Source organism: Ictalurus furcatus, chromosome 28 (genome assembly GCF_023375685.1).
Source record: "Ictalurus furcatus strain D&B chromosome 28, Billie_1.0, whole genome shotgun sequence".
In the NCBI taxonomy this organism is placed as follows: Eukaryota; Metazoa; Chordata; class Actinopteri; order Siluriformes; family Ictaluridae; genus Ictalurus; species Ictalurus furcatus.
The window spans coordinates 10,601,035-10,621,955 of NC_071282.1; the positions used below are offsets into that span (position 1 = coordinate 10,601,035).

Consider the following 20,921-nt stretch of genomic DNA (forward strand, 5'->3'; position numbering starts at 1 on the left):
ATTGGATATGTCCAATGCTTGTGTGATGGCTCTCATAGATATTCCCTCTTTTCTCAGCTTCAAAATGGCTTGCTTTTCTCACATAGACATCTCTCTGATTTTCATGTTGGTTTATCCTTTTTAACAACAAACGCAGTCTTCCTGGGTGAAACCTAGGGCTCAAAACAAGAGTAGACATTCAGAGCTATTAATATTGTTTAAACAATCAATCTTCAGGGCACACCTGGGCAACCCCTGTCGGTCACATGTTACAATATTTTTGATCACTTGAAAAACCAAAGGTGCCAAGTTCTAAGTTGTTTAACACATCTAGATAGAATGGGCCTTGTCTTTCCAATACTTTCAGAGTGGACTGTAATAAGTAATAAGTTGCTTAGTTTTTATACTTTCCATTTATGAGGCAGTGATACTTGATTTTTTTTGGATATTTTGATTTGTATCTAGACCCAAGTGGGCAATTACAAAAAAGTAACATTGTGTAGTGTGAGCAGTACAGTGATTCTTTAGAAAGCCACATAAAACGTACATAATTTCCCACTTAGTTAATTAGCTGCGACACATTTGCTTCTGTAGTTTTACACTACAACTATGAGGCTAATGTACAGTAATGAGGCGGCTGTGGTTCAGGTGGTAGAGCGGGTTGTCCCCTAATCGTAGGGTTGGTGGTTTGATTCCCGGCCCACATGACTCCACATACTGAAGTGTCCTTGGGCAAGACACTGAGCCCCAAAGTTGCTCCCAATGGCAAGCTAGCGCCTTGCATGGCAGCTCTGCTACTGTTGGTGTGTTGTGTGAGTGTGTGTGTGAATGGGTGTATGAGACACAGTGTAAAGCGCTTTGAATGAAAGCACTATATAAGTGCACCATTTACCATTTAATGTAAAAGGTTTTTTTGTTTTTTTTAATTTTGTGCAAATATCTGCAACAAACGTTATCCAGGTCTTCATTGATTTCACTGAGACTTATTGATATGATTTAGGGCACAGTGTGACTTACTGTAATCCACAGTATATACATGAACAAAACTTCATTGTGTAGCTGAACACTGGAGCTTAATGTGGGCAGAATCACTTTTTTTTTTTTTGCAGATTATTCTTTCACATTGACTGCAATTTATGCATACTGCAAATCCATTCTTTTCCATATAAGCTTATTTAATATTGAGATTATGTAGCTTAAGGTCGATTTCAGCAAAAATACATAAAGATTTTGACAGTCTTTCACTGCTTGTTAGCTACATTAACATTGTAGCTCCAGTGTAAAGCTAAAGACACAGACATCAGACACTAAATATGCTTTGGCTCAGTCACTAAACAAAAAGATTTGTCACATTGATTTTCCTTCCACTCTCCAGGTTCCCATTACAGAAGATGACTCTGCGCTGTCGGTGGGCTATGCTGCAGCCATGGACGCTGCCTTGCAGGGGGACAGTTCTCCCGCCGGGGCCCCCAACCACCACGGAGGTGCTGCACACCAGGAAACAGATGAGACCACACCGTCCGACGCGTCTGAGAGGCCATCTGTGGACGACGTGGAGTCAGAGACGGGCTCTACAGGAGCACTCGAGACACGCAGCCTCAAAGATCATAAAGGTAAGCTGTGATAGGAAAACATTTGGGGAAACTGGAATACAATAAATACACTGTTTATTAGGAGCACATGGCTTGTATCTACTCACTGGATGTTATCAGTGGAATTATTTATAATATTTACACATTATAATATATTTCTATAAATGACCGGCTTTTCATCTCATCTTGAAAATTGACTGCTCAACTGGACTTAAATGGACTTATGTGTATGTAGAGTTATATAAAAATCTTTTTCATTTTCAACATCCTCTTTTCATCTGTAACATCTGGTCCCTTAAGGCAGATGTTCGCAAACTTTTACCAGCCATGGACCCCTTTAACTGTAAAATCTGTTCCACTGATTTCTTTTTTTATTCATGGACAACATTTGACATTATTTATTCATGAACATTATTTAATTGTGTAAAATATATCTTGTCTATAAGTGGTAGATATGGTAGATATTTTTATTCCAGAATTTTCCAACAATGGAACACATTATGCCTAGGTAGACCTCATTTATTGGTTATTTTATGATTACCTTATGTATTCTTGCTTATTTTCCCCTTACAAGTGACTAGTTAAAGGGTATATAGCAATAAGAACTCAATAATAAATATACAAACTCTAAAAATGGTTGTGATAAAAAATAAATAAATCTCAGAAATCCTGGCTAAGCTTCATGGACCCCTGGGGGTCCCACTTTGAGAACCACTGTCTTAAGGATCTTGGTGTAATACTACTACTACCACTACTACTACTACTATAGTATAAATATAACTTCACTTTATTTTCTGACTTTGATTGTGTGTCGCAGTGGGCTTCCTCCGGAGTGGCACCAAGCTCTTGTTCCGCAGGAGACACAGGGAGAAGAACTCCAGCTTCAGCCAATCCCACGAGGACGTCACCAACCTGGACAATGACCCGCCCACGGCTTCCTGCTCCTCCAGTGGTCGCAAGAAATCCGGAAGCTTCTCCCGTCGCCTCATCAAACGCTTCTCCTTCCGCTCATCTAAAAGCAAGGGAAAAACCAGTTCTACAAACGGAGGAGCCAGCTCGCTCGACAATTGAATCATGAACAGAGACAGGGGAAAGACATGGTGCAGGCGCCAGTCGAAATGACGTTTGAAGGAGTAGTGTAAACAGAAAACAAGTTTGTGATTTGTGGTGTTCGTTTTTCAAAGCCTTTTGTGAGACTCTGTCATCATTAGGGCCAAAAGGCCGAATTTTGACCCTTCGTGTCCAACGTACTTGACCCATGCAAACGATGAGGACAGATTGCTCAGGCTGAAATCTAAGATATGGGAAAAACAAAGGGTTTGTGAACTTCTGAAAGACTTGTGATTGTCTAAACTGTTTATTTAGTAAAATACTTCAAACGGCTGCTTTTCTGGATAATAAGGAAGAACAACAGTAGGAGAGTGAAATGCTGTTTCATACGTTCAGCACAAGGGGGCGATGTGAGCCAATCCTCATCAAAACCTCCCACTTTATGTTGCGATGTGTTTCTATTATTTATTTTAATTTCCATCGGCTGCACTTTGGGACTTTATCAGATTGTTTACAGCGCTGGGGAGCGTTTTCATCTCGTTTTATCACTTTGTGCTTTTTGACACTAAATGATTACTCCTTACCAAACCGGGAGATTCACATATTACATATGGTGCAGCTAGTACTGTGTGCATAGTTGTTTTTGCTGTAGTTATTGGCAATTTAGATCAAATATTAAGCTCTGTTTTTCAAATAGTGGTACTTATTTGCCTTTCATCGTGGCACAGTCTTCTTTTATAATATTTATTTGTGAACAAAAACAATATATCTCGTTTATGTTTGAGGGAAATTTGGCTTGTAAGTTAGGACACAGGTGGTGGAGATAAACTAAGTAAAGTGATCTATGTTTATTCTTAAATTATATTTAGTTACATTTACATTAAGTTGAAAAAATATTTCAGGGTTCATGCATATGGAAAAAAAACAACCTCAGGGGACATTAACAGTTTGTGCAAATAATTTTCCATCTTTTCAACACCAATCCCAGAAATTTGCTCCAAACCTACAGTAAATTTACATCCTTTTTTTTCTTACTTGCAATAACCCCCTTCCCCAGCATGGATATTTTAGAGAACCTGGCCTAAATACGTGTAAATAGCGTTGTTTAAATGAGAATGCTTTCATGTGTAAATAAAATGTGGAGGAGAAGGCCATTTCTCAATTGTTATTTAAATTGCCTTTGCACCTCAAATGGTAGGCTTTACAAGAACAGTTTAATTCCTTACTCATCCCAAATTTCAATGCTTTAAAAAAAAAAAGATTTAACTATACAAATAATTTGTCCCACTTATAAAGTGAAGTACTACAGATCTTGTCTTCTTTTTAGCCCCGTCTCAATGCTCTTTGACTGCAAATCCTCACATTCCATCGCATGACCGTATTCTTCCAAGCTTTGTCATAGGATTAAAAATCATATACAAGTCAATAATGTTTTAAATGAATCATACAATGCCAGGATGTGTGGTTTCGTTTCCAGTCTCTTCTCTACTGCGTGAATGGAAACATCACACTAAACAATAACTTTAGAGACCCAGAATGTTTTTATTTCACAACAGTGAAGAGACGAAAGTCCCCTCAGATAGTTGGAGCTATATATTACCATGTGGCAATGTTTAATTTATTCTGAATAAATTATTTTTGGAAAATGTATTCTTTTTTGGTTCTTTTCTTAACCCTGATTGTGTTTCTCTTCAAACGCAAGAATACGTTTTGCTCCTATAAAAGTAATGTAACTGAATGCCATGGCCAGTAAATGCAAAAAAAAAAAAGTAATACAGCAGTATAAGAGATTTTGTATTTCCTCAGACAATAATCTTGTTGATTATGAATATCACTAAGAGGATATTCTATGTGATGAGTTTTAAGGTTAGATTAGGACTTTTGATTGGCAAGATTGTTAAGAATTTTGCAAGGAAACCAATAAAAATAGATTTGTTCGCTTCCCTCTGGGTTTATTTTATTTATTTTTGTGCATGTGTACCACAAGGCCTTTAAATAAACCCCTTACTGATTACAGGTTTAACATCTTTAAGAATAATTTAACGCTTTTTAATATATATAATATTAAAAAAATTTCTTTCTCTCAAACTTTGAAATCTCTCTCTCTCACACTCACTCTCTCTCTTTGTGTGCAATCTAACAAATTAATACGCCTTGTCCCGAGACTACAAAATCCTGACAGCTGTGTCATCCTCATTCACAGAGCGAGATTATTTTGGTTATGAATAAATCTTCTATACCTAATGCATCCCACACATAATCTTCTCACATATATCACAAGTTCACAACATTTTAATATTCTAAACATGCTTGGAATTCATCAGCTCTTTGTCGGCTCATCAGCTGTGTGTCTAGAATTTGAGAAATTCTAGATTCTAGATTCTAGATTCTAAATTCTAAATCCCCCCCCCCCCCCCCCAAATTCCTGTGTTCACTTTCCGCACAAAATTCAGTCACTTTAAATTCAGAGGGAGTGTGTTTAATTGGTTTGAATTTTCCGCCTAAACATGATGGGCATAAATAAGAGCCAATGGTAGCGCAGACAGACACACCCACCCAATGAGCTCGCAGCACGAATCAGCAGGTCTGTGATTGGTGTGTCGTTTTGCGCTGTTTATGCACAGCAGATTTACACCAATGAGAGTTCACATCCTGTGCCGCATTCGCTGTGACAGCAAATGGGATTCTTCGTTCCTGCGGCGGTAACCAATGAAAAGTTGGGGGCGGGTAGAATCGCCTGCTTTCGGCCTGCCCTTAAATACTGCAGCAACAAGCAGTGTAGTCCATATTGATTTCTCTTTAGCTGGAAGAAGCAGAAGAAGATCTCTACAAGCATGTCTGGAAGAGGCAAAACCGGAGGAAAAGCCCGCGCTAAGGCCAAGACTCGCAGCTCCCGCGCCGGTCTCCAGTTCCCCGTCGGCCGCGTGCATCGTCTCCTGCGGAAAGGAAACTACGCCGAGCGGGTGGGTGCTGGCGCTCCTGTGTACCTGGCCGCCGTGCTCGAGTATCTGACCGCTGAGATCCTGGAGTTGGCGGGGAACGCAGCGCGGGACAACAAGAAGACCCGCATCATTCCTCGGCATCTCCAGCTCGCCGTCCGCAACGACGAAGAGTTGAACAAACTGCTCGGCGGAGTGACCATCGCTCAGGGTGGTGTGTTGCCCAACATACAGGCCGTTCTGCTGCCCAAGAAGACCGGCCAGGCCGCACCGAGTTCCGGCAAGGCGGGAAAGAAAAGCTCCTCTCAGTCCCAAGAATACTAAACAATGACTCGGACTCGTGCTGATTAACATCAAAAAACCCAAAGGCCCTTTTAAGGGCCGCCCAGCTTACATAAAAAGAGCAATCTCCATTGTCCATGTGTTCATGTGCTTTTCTACGATTCTGAATAAATGTCTTTTTTCGCTAACTTGACACGCTAATGTCTGGTATCTTTTGTTAGTAAAATGTTAACGCCGTTTGTTTCATTCTCGGTTGTAACGTATTTAACTGTGGGGTTTCTTTTTTCTCCCATGAAAATCTGCACTGCAAATCAGTTTTTATTGCACTGCTGAAGTTGCTCTTCATTTTAAGCTAACAGTTAGCATCTAAACCGTTGCTTAGTATCAGCTATCGAGTGAGTAATTAGTGACACCGATGTGAAATAATAAGGGGAGGGAAAGCTTTAATTTTAATATTTAACTTAATACAATCTGTAAAATGCATATTATCACATTAAGGCACTTGTCCGGTTATAGGCACTATAAACAGCTCACTGGCATCAGACCCAACCCATAAATGATTCAGTATTGAATGAGTGAGTCTCAGCCTGCACCTTTTCCAATGAGAACACTACAGCCATGTTTACTTCACCTCCTGAACACACATTACAACCCTGCATTGAACAACTAGATCCGGGACAGTCAAACTGAAGCATTTCCTACTTGGCTTAAATAATCATAACTTATATATATATCTCACTGTGTGCAGAGTATGTAGGGAAACTGCTGAAATGAACACAATCCTTTTGCTAGCTGGTAGAAAGTTAAGACCTTGTGAATTACCATTACTAAAGCTGCAAGTTACCTTTAACTAAATAACAGTAAGGAAAATTTGAAAAATCTATAATGTATTTATTAATTTAGTGAAGCTTGGTCTGTGTTTTGGCAGCTGGTATGTTGCACAGCTAGAACTAAATTAGTGGTAGCAATTTTAAACCTCTGTAGCTACATTTTAAAATACATATCCGTTCAGCTTGATTTATAACTGATATGTTGGTCTTACAGCTTTAGTCCTTATCTGAAAAAAAAAAGTGAGTGAGTACTGGAAGGCTCAAGTGTGCTACAATTAAATGGCACCAAGTATTACTGCAATGAGGAGGATATAAAGTATAGGTTCAGGCAAAAGGCTGAATGGAAGTATATACGAGAATAAACTAAGCTGCAAACTGCTTAATGACTAAATAAAAATGTACAACCTAACTAAAACAGATTTCTTTATATACCCTTGGTTTCAGCAAAGAATGTTATTAAAGTGAACTCAGTCCTTTTGAGCACCAGATACAATCTTGGACAAAAAGGTTGCATGTAAAAAAAAAAAAAAACAACCCTGTTTCGGAACCTCTTTTTCTGAGTGCACCTGAGTTTAAGTTACTTGACATGGTAATCAAGATATCAGCATGTAACATGGTTTGTTCTTGTACTGTGAAAGTACTGAAAATACATATAAACAGTCATCAATGGATTCGGTGCTGAAAAAAAGTGTTGTGATGACATGGGTAAACAGAGGCATACAATCTTCTGTTACATCCATTTAAATAGTACTGTTTACACCCATGACCTTCACTTTGAATGTGTGTGTGTGTGTGTGTGTGTGCATTTTTCATGTTGACAGTGTTAAGTTGGATCATGTGGATCAGGGCTTGCTGGCAGCTGAAAGAAGCTGTTATCGGACATCATTGAGCTGTCTGGCCGTGGTAAGGATGTCCTTGGCTCCTTTACTGAGCAGCAGGTTGGCAAGATCAACACCCAGCTTCTCTGCATCATCCAGAGCCTTCAGAGACAGGTTGTTGGCCGTGACTCCGACATGAGCTCGGTCTTCTGCACTGTCATGCACCTGGGGAAAAACAACAACAACAACGTATGATACAAATGTCAAGTAGCAGTCATGTCGAACACTATACTTGTGGTTTAATCCTGAAGATGTTTCACTCATCTGAACGTTTAACTGATCAAATCTCTTGGACAAAATGTCTTGGAAGATTGTTTAAAAATCTTCACCATTTAAAACTTCCTATGATCAATTGGTCATTTATTCATCCATTCTTCTTCATTAAGCTCTTTATCCTGAGCAGGGTTGCAGCATCTATCCCAGGAACACTAAGCATGAGGCAGGAGAACACCCTGGATGGGACACCAGTCCATCGCAAGGCACCATAAACATATTCACACACTCCTTCAAACCTAGGGGCAATTTAGCACAACCAAATCCACCTACTGGCATGAATTTAAGAGGTGGGAGGAAACACATGCATCCATGGGGAGAACACAATCATCCAGAAGTCCATCCATCCATCCATCCATCTTCTACTGCTTACTCCTTTTCAGGGTCACGGGGAACCTGGAGCCTGTCCCAGGGAGCATCGGGCACAAGGCGGGGTACACCCTGGACAGGGTGCCAGTCCATTGCAGGGCACACTCACATACACACTCACACACCCATTCATACACTACGGACAATCAGCCTACCATGCATGTCTTTGGATTGGGGAGGAAACTGGAGTACCCGGAGGAAACCCCCGTAGCACGGAGAGAACATGCAAACTCCGCACACACAGGGCCCCGGTGGCAATCGAACCCTGGACCCCGTGGGGCGAACGTGCTAACCACTAAGCCACCGTGCGCCCCAATCATCCAGAAGTGTTTTATAAAAAACTTATTAAAGATGAAAGGAAATGTAGGATAAATTTAAATACAGATTAACTTGGAAGAATTTGTTTGCCTATTATCAGTTAACTCCTCTTTTTTTCATAATTTAGATTTAATGACAAATAATTTCTATGGAGCTTTTGATTCAATTTCTGTTTAGTTTCTATATACACTTAGATCTTACTTATAAACCCCCCCCCCGGTGCAACCACTGCTTTAGGACCGTCAGAACAATTTTTAATATTATAGTACAACTTACCTTTTATCTACATTGACCCATTGCTTTACTTTTAGTCACCTAAACAAGCACTGACTGAACTTTTTAGCTTTTGTGTTGTTGGATGTACAAAGAGGATTAGCAGCTTTAAAACTATTATGCATTTTTTTAATGAACTAAAAATATGGGCAAATAAAATTATAGCTATATTAATATCTTTTATCATTTAAACGTGAAATCTTTTCAATAATTGTCCTTTTTCAATTAAATGTTATACATATAAAAGTCAGGTTATGACATGTTGTTCTTCAATGCAAAATCGTTGAGGAGAGAATCATTAGTTGTTTTTTCGCCATTAGTACAAATAGCTAACCATAAAATATCCTTTTTCATGATTGTTCCATCCAATTACAAATATCATATTAATATTGATCATCGTAAACCTATTTTTGGACTTTTACAAAATAATGTAACGCAATATTCTGAAAGGAAATTTACAAATGTTCTATATCGGTCACAGTTAAGCATGGGATATATAACCAACGCACCATATTGAAGTCAACAAATCAGCTCCAATGTACTACTGCTCTAACTAAAAGTCTTTTGAGCGATATTATTACCACCACATCTCTCTTTTTTCCAAGTAACTTCATATTTGTTATATTTTTAAAGCTTCTATGCAGATTGTGTGCATCTGGATTCAATAAACCTGTTAATTTATTATCTATCATAATATGTTTGGGTTGGGTTTTTTTTTTTTTAAGTGTTTACACAATTTATATTAAGTGCTTTATATTTATTATGTACTACCACCAGGACCGTTGAACTCACAGCTCACAAGGTGAAAAGAAAAAAACCAGAATGTGCGTGCTTGCATGTGCACTTACCATGTTATCTAATTCGATGTTGGTTTGCATGGTGTCCTTCAAGCAGTCAGCACCATCCAGACTGTAAACTGCACCTGTCAGATAGAGCTACAAACAGAAAATGGGTCGATTTACCCAAGACACGTGTAAAGTTGTACACAAGCTGAAAAACACAACGAGTTCAATGCACTGTAACACAACTAGCAGTTTCTGTTATCGCCTGACACCTGAGAGGTTATTCTCAGTGAGTGCCAGATCTCGAACTCCATGTGTTTATCCTTGTTAAATAACAGTTCCTTAACATGTGTGTATTATTTACCACAGAGTTCTTCATTTCTGTGTAGACAGCGACAGGTACACTGCAGCCTCCCTCCTAAATGCAAAGCAGAGTGAAGGAGATTCACAATACAAGCAAATTAAAGACATTTAAAAGGAACAGTCCAGTACGTTTTAAGTTTAATATGCCCTATACACTGCATTCGTAGCGTATGGATGAGTTCCATAGACAAGAATCCTGTCCTGTGTACTGAGAAAAGACTGGAAAACATTTTTACTTCAAAACTACAACCATTACAGATGAGACGGACATGAGAGAAAGCCTTAGTAAAGCTGTTATTATTCAACTTGATCATTCTTAATTAGGTCATAAGTCCAATCTCTGAAAGGATGAACGAAACTGATTTTGCAAAGGGTTTTATATCATAAGGTTTTTAACTTTTTAAAAGTATTATTATAATCATAATATTAAACATGATATGGTCTGTGAGTTCAGGCTCTGACACTTCCTCAACCTCATCTGCATCACTCGAATTCATAACTGGTCTATAACTGGTCTATTCGAACATGTTTTCCTGGTTCCATTTCCCAAAATATAAACAAAATAGTAATTTAATTTTAAAATCAATGCAACCCTGACCAGGCAGTTACTAAGGATGAATGATGGAATGCTGTAAATGCATTGTGCAGAACCGCGTCTTCATATTATTGATTGAACATTGTCTTTCTTGGGCTCAGAAGCTTCTTATCTTCACCCTTCATGAAAGTAAAAACCTCCTGCTTCTCACTCGACTTTTCTAGCAAGCTTTCTTAAAAAATAAATAAATAAATAAATAAATAAATAAATAAGCAAGCAATAGCACTTATTTGTATCTGTTTAGAACACATTATACAGTCCCTCGAGGATTTAGCCATTTTGCGACTGCAGAAATGAACGCAAAATCAAGCAAACTCTGCAATATTCAGAGGAGCTTGCAATTTTTCTAAATTACCGCAGATTGGCTGCAGATTTGGGCCGAGACGCGTCATGTGACGTCATCGCAGCACGCGTTCAGTTAAAGCCGTCTTCGATTCACGTACGTCGAACATGTGTACAGCTACAAGGTCTCAGTTACCAACAAACATCACTGCGATATACCAAATTTGTGCAATTGCAATTTCACCAATTCAAACAGTTTTCTGCAAATAAATAAATAAATAAATAAATAAATAAATAAACAAGCAAGCACTTTAAAAAAAAAAACTTCAGCAAAATCAGGCATTTTTGTTCATAACAATCACACACACAAAAAAAACTCTGCAAAATCCTGTACGGAATGATTAACTGTTAATTCTGGATAATGTATTCACACTCCGTTGCATCCACATTTCAACAGCCCTTAAGCTTCCAACAGAAGTGAGTTCTGAGGGGTTTTTTTGCACAGGGACCACTGCAGAAATTTTTGTCTGTGGTAAATATACCATATATGCAGTACAGATGCAAAAATCCCAGATTAGATTAAAAAAAAAGCTTTAAAATACAGAAAAGCTGAACATATTTCCAGTATATTACACCATATTTACTTCTGCGTTTTTTGTGTGAGTGTGGAAGACTAACCAGTTGCTTGAGGAAAGCCCTCTCAGAGATGCAGCGCAGCACAGTGTCAGGGTGGTGGAGGATGGACACCATCTTGAGGATGTCTCTGTCTCTTGCCCTCACTTCCACCGCCAACGCTCCCTACAATCAGTAAGCAATGTAAGCTATGTGAAATGGCAACTGAATGTAGTGAAACATAACCAGCAGATGCCAGTAAGCTGCCAATGAAGGTGAGATCATTCAAGAAATTTTAGCCACGGAGCTACAGAATACACTTTTTCCACTACAAGTGTATATTCTGTCTTTCCAAATAATTGTAGGTTTCCTACTGACATGAAAACACCACAGCAGTGTTTTGCACTATTCAGCGACCGTTGGCACAGATGGTTAAACAGGTGTTTCCTTGCATAGGAACAACGTTGACTTACAAACCATGACGTCCTCAGGATGATCTCTTTTTTGTACGTAAACAGTACTAGCCTAGGTGAAAACATTAACCTAACACAAACAAAAGCTGATAATCTGAGAAAATCTCAGATATTTTGGTATGCTCGGCCCTGTTTGGTCACTCACCTGGCCTACAGCATACATGCAGTCTTCAGGACCCAGAACCTGAAAGAGACCAGGATAAACAAACCTTTCACACAAATTGTAAAATACGCTTCTACCACAATGCTACTGAATTCTCGAATCTGACCGGTCAGGAGTAGATTAATGTTTCATAACAGCAGCTTTGATAGTACTTCCAGTTGGACTACTGTTCTAAAATGAAACATGCATATTGTTAAATGTTAATATGGTAACAATTCATTCACAGGTACTGTGAACACGCCACAGAATCGAAGGCTAATACTAAACGCATCGAAAAAGATCTAACTCTAAATGCTTCAACCGTAATAGATACAGAGAAATTTACTATCTGGTGTCACATTCCCACCAGAAAACTATTAATGATGGCGCTCGGTTAGAGAACGGACCTGGGAGACCGAAGCGCCATTGTTGAAAAATCCTTCAAAATCCTGGTAATCGTAAACAGCTTAAACAGCAGGGTAACATCAACTCAACTGCTGACGAGGCTTGGAAGACTTTCAGAGGCAATGAAGCAGTCTGTATTTTGTCACGCATACATTACAGCACGGTGAAATTCTTTTCTTCGCATACCCCAGCTTGTTAGGAAGCTTGGGTCAGCCATGATACAGCGCCCCTGGAGCAGAGAGGGTTAAGGGCCTTGCTCAAGGGCCCAACAGTGTCAGCTTGGCAGTGCTGGGGCTTGAACCACGGCCTTTGGTTCAGTAACCCAGTCTGGTTTAGCTCACTCAATGCATGGCCCAAGGCCAGACTACAGCGCATCATCTGATCACATTTGCAGAACTTGCACATTCTAGGATCAGGAAATGAGCAAAATCATTGCTGATCCTCTTCGACCAAGCCAAAACGTGTTTCAAAGCCTCTCTTCTGGGAAATGATTCAACTCAATAAGAATCAATACCACAAGACCCAGGAATAGCTTCTCTCTCTCTCTGTCTCTCTCTTTCTCTCTCTCTCTCTGTCTCTCTCTCTCTCTCTCAGCGGTGTCTCTTATCAACCATGCTAAACTCTGCCTTGTTAGACATTCTGTTATTAATATTACATGAATGCACACAATGCTGTGTAATGTGCTCAAATACAAAGTGATATATTATCTAGTGACAACATAAGTGACGGTGATGTTAATATGTAAGCACCTGACTGATACGGCTCTCCCAGCCCATGCGCTTGAGACCAGCTGCAGCCAGAATGATGGCAGCGTAGTCATCCTTCTCGTCCAGCTTCTTCAGACGAGTATTCAGGTTGCCTCTCTAATTCGGCTGAGTAAAGGATTCATGTGAGAAACCTGCTGATGCTGAACACAACTACCTTTTTTTGCATTGTAAAATACACCGAGCATTTTAACACACACACACACACACACACACACACACAGCTTTAGAAAGGATACAATGTTTTCAAATTCCAGCTGTGGGAACCTTTTTTTCAGCTGGGCCGCTCGGCGGAGCGAGCTCGTGCCAATCACACTGAAAGTGGATATCAAGGTCACACTGGGTAAGAGATTAATCTATCCACTGCAGCAAGAATGGGGAAAGAAATCATCACGCCAGACTATGGAGTATGATGTAATGTTTATTAATTACCTATTTTCTGGAAGGGCGTCCAAAGTGAGTCCAGCATTCTTTGGATGAAGCACTACAGCATCATGAGGATTTTCACGTCTAAGGAGCAGGAAATTTTTTAAAATAAAATTTAAAAAGGAAATAAACGCTGCTCAGAAATGCACACACATAAATGGAATGATATTAGAGAAAGATGGATTTATCTGTGGAGTGTTTAGGAGAGTGTGAAACTTTAGGAAACGTACTGGAGAACAGCACCAATCGTGAAACCAGGAGGCAGTGAGGTAGGAAGGTCTTTTAAAGAGTGCACAACAAGGTCCACCCTGGTGTTGGAGACAGGGGGGAGGGGGAAGCTCATTATATTCAATTGTCACAAAAGATACTTCCTTATTTAGTATCCACCCCCAAAAAAACAAACAAACAAACAGTGAGAACTATCTTGAGGGCTACTAAACATTCCTATTCACTAAACTGCAGAGAAGGGCCCAGTTTCCCAAAGATATACAGGAAACAGGTAGAAAAAGTGTGTTTAACATGTCACTCGCTTTACCTTTTAGCTGCAACGCTTTTGGAAACTCAACCAAGAACTTTTAATAACGAATCAGAAGAATTCTTCAGATAAGAGTAAGAGTGTGATCAACCATGTTGCTATGGAATAAATTTAGCCAGTGACTGGCTGAGAGAGGAGTGCCTCAGAACCCGTAACTGGTACGATCACACATACAATGACTTGATCGGTGCAAGTCACCATTCGTCGTACCTTGATGTCGCCAGTAGGCGTTCCTACTACTGGTTACCATAGTAACATTTATCAGTGGGTGGCACAACCAGCAATCCACTTTTGACAACAAACCAGTTTTCTTGTAGCTAAACATGAAACATTCTGGAGGGATGTATATAAAAATATCAAATAAAAAAGTATGTATATAAAAATTCACCAATGTATATATTCATCATATCCTACAAGATGAAAGCGGTGTGTGCTTTTTGCCACCGCGGCTCTCTATCTGCGGCAAAAGCGCAAGCGCTCACGAAACAATTCGGACACGCAGGCAGCATGGCGGATCACAGTTCACATGCGCTCTACTGTCTTCACTCCCATTGGTAGTCGCTGCACCAAGTTGCTCCGAATTTGCATAAAGTTTGCAAAAACCTCTCTCAACTTTGTCACGTAGCTGGACACGCCCACATCGGTCGCTGTCGTTCATGTCGGCAGCTCTCATTGAAAATGAATGGTCTCTGGTTAATATGTCGCTGTGAGTCGCTGTGTGTGTGAGAACGTACCTTAAAGCGCACCTATTATAGTTTTGAAACATGCCTAATTTTGTTTTAACGGTCTCACATAATACATTTACATGCATCCAAGGTCAAAGAACACTTTAACGTGCTCATAATTTAAACTTCAGCATTACCTTTTTACTTAAAGGTCGTACTTAAACCAAATCATTATTTTTTTAAAATGCAATGCTAATACATAGAGGTAATCATTCAAAAAATGTTTTTGAAAAATTTTAAATGGTCAGACAGCCAACTTTACAATTACTGGACCACTTGAGATGGACTGACCCTATAGCCATGTAGTGGAGAGTGATCGAAACTCTGTCGATTGGTATTGCATTCTTTTCTTTTCTTTATTGCAAATATTTCACTTTACCACTAATGCAATGTGGATTGCCAGCAGCAGCCATTTTAGTACAATGATTTGCTCTCAATGGTTTAGGAGATTTGAAAAGATTAGTCTTAAATGGGCCATATTTGACCTATTTTACAGAAACCTGAAGCTCCTAAGTCACCAATCTCTCCTCTAAATCTCCTGTTGTAGCAGTGATCTCACAGTAGATGGCGCTACACACTCAAGCAGTATATCTAAAATAACATTTCAGGCAGACAGACTAAGCATTTACAGCACAATGAAGTAGCGGAACAGCAGAACAGTTAGCTCTTACTCGTTTCTCTCAAGGGCATTCTCCAGCTCTTTGGTGAACAGACTCTTCTCTCCAATCTGTAACGATAAGAATATATTTATACACGTATAACATCAGATGACATCCATTCTTACCATCCTGCTTGTCAGGATGGTGTGTTAACTTTACCTTTGATAAGGCAGTGTCAAGGATTTTGTCTCCGACTGTCGACATGGCAACTGTGAAACACACACCCAGTAAGAATTTAACAACAACAACAAAAAAATAAAGTACTGTGCCACATTCTCACATCAGCATTGACAGAAGAAGAAGGGAGGAAAGAAATGGTGTGGATTACACATTCTCACTAAAACACAATCGCTCATCTGTCTGTAAAGGATTCTGGGAAGACAAAAGACGACAAAAGAGAGAGAAGAAAATGAGAAGACCCAGAGAGTGACCGAAAGAGAAGGAGGGACATGAGGAACATAATATAATGAAAAAGAATGATGTAATTGAAGAAAAGAAAAGAGATTTGATCAAGGAAGCGAGAAAGAAAGAAAGAAAGAAAGAAAGAAAGAAAAGCAATAAAAAAGCAAGCAAGAAATCAATAAAGAAAGAAAGAAAAGCAATAAAGAAAAGTAACCAGGAATGAAAGAAAGAAATGACTGATCAAGAAAGAAAGAAAGCAAGAAAAAAGAGAAAGGAAGAACTTCAACAAGAAAAAAGAAAGAAAGAAAGAAAGATTAGCAAGCAAGAAAGAAAGAAAGAAAGAAAGGTTTGATCAAGAAATATAGAATGCTATAAAGAAAGCAAGAAGTTGAGCAAGCAAGAAATAAATAGATTAGCAAGCAAGCAAGAAAGAAGAGACAGCAAGAAGTTGAGTGAGAAAGAAAGAAAGAAAAAAAAAAGAAAGAAAGAAAGAAAGAAAGCTATACCTATCTCTAGCTGCAAGTCTGGATAGAGCTCTTTCAGCTGCTCGGCCACGCTGTCTGTCTGAATCCGAGCGAGCTGAAAAAGAACACAACAGCACAACTTCACACACACAATAAACACTCAGCAACACCTGCACGATACAGGTACATGAGCTCTTTCACGAGCTGAAGCTTATAATGTTATTTAAACACATAAATGAGGTATTGTTAAGACTCTCAGTAATCTCTGTGGAGACACAGGAGGACTCGGACTTATCTGATCCCACCATGTTGTTTGCCACACCCACTCTCTCTCCTCTGTTCACCCTGCACTAATTCACTACTCTTTCATGGCAATTCAGTTATTTCAAGTTTTGTGATTGCCTGCAATATCACGAATGAGCAAAATATCACAAATTACACACTCAATCCTCTCACTTCATGAGAGACCGAAATCAAGCATCTGAGACAGAGGAGTGAAATCAGGCCACTGAGGAATTAGCTTTGCAAAGTTCAAAGCGGAAACAATTTTTTTTTTAGCAGAAAATCTGGATTTTTGTTGCGTACAGATTAGTTCAAATCAGCATAGTTGAGCTGGAGTAAAATCAACAGCTTCACAAATATGAGGTCATGACGGTGTTAATCAAATGACACACACAAAAAAGGCATCATGTCATGTTCTGACCTGGCTTTTCCTGGTTCCGATGCGAATAATCCGAGTGACTTTTCCATTTTCTTCCTGAAAAGCAGAAGTCATTTTATAAATCTCATACAGCCTTACAGTGACACTAAAAAAACACAACATCTTTCAATTCAACTCACTCTTATACACTTAAACGGCCCTTCCATCTTATAGCTTAAGCCTTTAGCTAGATTAAATACGTAGACTATTTAAGATGGCGTGCACTTGTCTCCCGATGCTGCTAATGAATGAACTCTGGGGTGGTGGCTCGGAAAAGAAAGCTGTCCCTTCCTATAAGGTCTTAATCCACCCTCCCACCGCCCTGGGTCTTCTGTACAATGCTGATAAACTAACAACTAACTAACTCATTGTTAGATGGTGTGTCAGTGTGTGTGGTGTCAGATACACACGCACGTATCTCCTTCTTCCACAACACTGCTTCTGTTCACTGCTATTAAGTCATCTTAACTGACATCTTAGCAGATGGCTGAATCCCAAATTGCTCTCCACCCCATATACAAGTGCACAACACATGCAGCAAATAATGCCTCCTGATAATAAGTGCTGATAATATGGTCAAATTTTTAAGTTACACCAACATCCTAAAATAATTTGATTGTTTGGTCTGTCTGAAAATTGGATATCAGTCCTGAAAACTGACCTGACCCAAAAAAAAAAACCCAAAAACAAACAAACAAACAAACAAAAAAAATACTGAAACTAGCCTTAAAAAAAAACTGGGCTTTGGAAAAGGGAGAATTTTTTTTTCTTTTTTTCTTTCTCTCCTCTTTTGCGTGGGAAACAAGGTCACCATGGTGCATACACATTTCTGATATACAGCTATCATACATTCATCAGTCCCTCCAGAATTGTGCGATCGCAGGGATTAACGCAAAATCAAGCAAACGCCACAATATTCGGAGGAGCTGGCCATTTTTCAAAGCTGACGCAGATTTGGGCCGAGACGCGTCATGTGACATCATCACAACGCACGTTTGGTCAAAGCCCTCTTCGATTCACGCATGTCGAACATGAGTGCAGCTAAAACGTCTCATTTACCAACAAACATCACTGTGAAAGACCGAGCAAAACAATTTCATGCAGTTGTGACTTCGCCAATTCAACAGTCTTCCACAAAAAAATCACAAAAAAACTCTGCAAATTGCATCGCAAAATTTTTGGGGGAAAAAACCTGTAGCAAACAAGCATTTTTGGCTGCAACAATCACAAAAAAAACCTCAGCAAAATCCCGTACTAACTGTTTAATCCATTTCCCATCTTTGCAATATATTTTACAATAGAATTTATTCTATAAATCACAGGCACGCTGTCTGCGCTTACACACCTTTGTTTGCGTAAAATGTATGCATTTAATTCCGATTAATTGCTATAAAACAAGATCTTGGAGAGCTTTTAATCTAATCCAATTTAGAGTGAAAATCCCTATCATTAGCTGTAAGGTACGCTGATCCTCCTACACTCAAAATGTGAGCATGGGGCAGCGTGATTCCTGTCCCAATGGGCCTCTAAAGCCAATATTCCACTGCACGGTATGGCTCGACTCGGCTCGTTTTACTATTCTGAGCTTGCTTTTCCACTGCAGTTTAGTGCCGCCTCTACAAGGGTGTCATCTTCCGTTCGCCTTCGTGCAGGAATAATGTTGTATTATTGAAGCCCTATACAATACACAGTCAGGCTGTATTCCAAACGCTTTTCCTGTTCACTGAACACGGACCCTATTAAGGATGCAAAATAACGGTGTTCTAGACCCTACGTTTTGCTCAATATGACCAAGTTATTTACATTCAGCCACGACAGGAATGACTTCGATAAACAGCTGATTGGAAATCGGTAACAAGCGAGATGTAAAAATCTAAGGCAGAAACCTGTGTTGTAATTTTATCTGTAATGAGATAAATGATACCTGATTTTCAATTAATAGAATATTACCATATGCAAAGTATGTATTAAATGGCACACATTTATTCAAGCATGATACAGAACCACTCGTCAAGGAGAATTCCCCACTCCGTCAGCACGTGGCTCACATTTACTATCGGCTCGGCTCAATTAGAACCTCGACCGAGGCGGTACTAAAAAAAGTACCAGGTACCAGGTACTGTCCACAGTGGAAACACCCCCCCCCAAAGAGTTGAGTCGAGTCGAGTCATACTGTGTGGTGGAAAAGTTCCATTGAGGTGGAAAAGTTCCATTGTGCTTGTTGCAGTTCCCATATTTGATTCCAGGTGTAATAATAACTCTATAGAGCTAAATGGGGCAGGGAGCACATCGCTCCACAAATGCGCAACAATTATTTCATGGAATAAATGAAATATCAGCTTATGTCTATCAGATGTTTTGTTTTTCCATATTTCTTTAAATCGTTTGTCACGTAAAAGAAGAAATGAGTATTTCAATAGAATTTCAAACGCGTGGGATTGTGAATGAGGACTTTATGGAGATTAACGTGTTGACGAATCTCCTGGACGAACCTCCACTGGAGAATGGATCAGTCACTTCATATTAAGCCAGTGATATTTACTGGAACTTCCACAAATCTTGACATTCAATGATTGCTAGTTAATCAACCATTCAGGATTGCAGGAGCACTCCACAGATTGTTCAAATTTCTTTCTTTTTTTTTCTTTTTAAATAAACAACCAAATAAATAAATAAGTAATTCCCCACCAGAGGTCTCACGACTCCTGCCTCAGTTGTGACACTTCTGGTCATTAATCAGAGACAAGTTAGCTAAGTAATGTACCTGTTATTACACTTTTAAGAAATATCATGTTTGTGTTTATTTATCATCTTTATTTGTCAGGGGCATGGCCAAACAGGCAGCACAGTTAATGCAGACATAATGATATACAGCCATGTCCTAGACTCTCCAACCACACCAGAACATTCATTTCACTGAGTTAATCCACATGTCAAGGTTAAAAGACAGCATTTATGAGCCATCGGCTCCAACCGCGCAAATAAAAAGTCACAATTACACTGATTCATTTCACATATTAGACACCTGAAGTGTTCAGAGCAAAACTAATTCTAAATATCAAATTTAAATACTTAAACTTTAAGCTCTATTTGACCACATTTTAGTTTCTTTAGTCCCGCCCTCTGCTCTCTCTCCTATTATAAATGACGGTAAGTCAGTAACAAACCAATAGCACGCCTCGAAAGTTCAGCTCCGACTTTTAGGACAACCAATCAACGCTGTCCATAGACACCTGGCGCTTAACCATACCAGCGATAAAACTTACTTCTGTAGTTCTAGCTCCTTGAGACATCTTCCTTGCCGAACAAAACGCCCAACGACGATAAAAGTTGCTTTTTCATGCAAGAATTTCTAGTCAATGAAGTGAAAAAAGCAGCTGTTTTTGCATATTTAACTGACTTTCTACCAAGATTATATCCTCGTGACCTCGCTGTTAACTCTCTTCCGACTAATACGGTGTAGTGTGTACGGTGGAGTTCATGAGCGTCATGTCAGCGCTGGCTTGCGCATAGGACTGCGCATTTAATAAGTCATATTCGTTATAAATATATTTATTACAGCTCACATTTAGATTTTATATGTGCATGTATATTTCAGTTGATATCGGAATCGAACGGCATCACACACATTTAATGACGGATGTCATTTACAAATGTGGTTCAAATAACAGAATTTACATAGTAACAATTTGTCTATAGATAAATAGTAAATGGATAATTAAATAATAGACCATGAGGGAGAGGAAGAATTAAATTATTCTTCATACATGGGCTATGTACGGTGTTTTTATTTTTAAAAAAAATTATAT

The 20,921-nt window shown here is 39.2% G+C and overlaps 3 protein-coding genes across 4 annotated transcripts in view; 2 read left to right on the top strand and 1 right to left on the bottom strand.

Annotated features, from left to right (window-relative positions):
- c2cd2l (c2cd2 like) overlaps positions 1 to 4,269 on the top strand; it is a 54,777-nt gene extending 50,508 nt beyond the window's left edge. Inside the window, exons 14-15 of the mRNA XM_053618025.1 lie at positions 1,355 to 1,592; positions 2,389 to 4,269. Of these exons, the coding sequence (XP_053474000.1) occupies positions 1,355 to 1,592; positions 2,389 to 2,642 (492 nt within the window). The 3' untranslated portion in view covers positions 2,643 to 4,269. The remainder of the gene's footprint in view (positions 1 to 1,354; positions 1,593 to 2,388) is intronic.
- A 1,085-nt stretch (positions 4,270 to 5,354) lies between these two features.
- LOC128603706 (histone H2AX) lies at positions 5,355 to 6,035 on the top strand. The gene has a single exon (XM_053618341.1). It carries the CDS (start codon positions 5,456 to 5,458, stop codon positions 5,882 to 5,884), a length of 429 nt encoding a protein of 142 aa, XP_053474316.1. The 5' UTR covers positions 5,355 to 5,455; the 3' UTR covers positions 5,885 to 6,035.
- A 225-nt stretch (positions 6,036 to 6,260) lies between these two features.
- On the bottom strand, positions 6,261 to 20,701 carry hmbsa (hydroxymethylbilane synthase a). Of its 2 annotated transcripts, none has more exons than XM_053618340.1 (14): positions 20,379 to 20,701; positions 17,116 to 17,169; positions 16,455 to 16,527; positions 15,706 to 15,755; positions 15,559 to 15,614; positions 13,858 to 13,935; positions 13,634 to 13,711; positions 13,441 to 13,516; positions 13,187 to 13,300; positions 12,036 to 12,074; positions 11,484 to 11,603; positions 9,930 to 9,983; positions 9,632 to 9,718; positions 6,261 to 7,715 (listed from the first exon to the last, which is right to left on the bottom strand). In XM_053618340.1, exons 1-14 carry the CDS (start codon positions 20,403 to 20,405, stop codon positions 7,545 to 7,547), a joined length of 1,077 nt encoding a protein of 358 aa, XP_053474315.1. In that variant the 5' UTR covers positions 20,406 to 20,701; the 3' UTR covers positions 6,261 to 7,544. The 2 variants fall into 2 exon arrangements, with proteins under 2 accessions (XP_053474315.1, XP_053474314.1); XM_053618339.1 differs by lacking the exon at positions 20,379 to 20,701 and adding an exon at positions 17,253 to 19,236.
- Between the last annotated feature and the right edge of the window lie 220 nt (positions 20,702 to 20,921).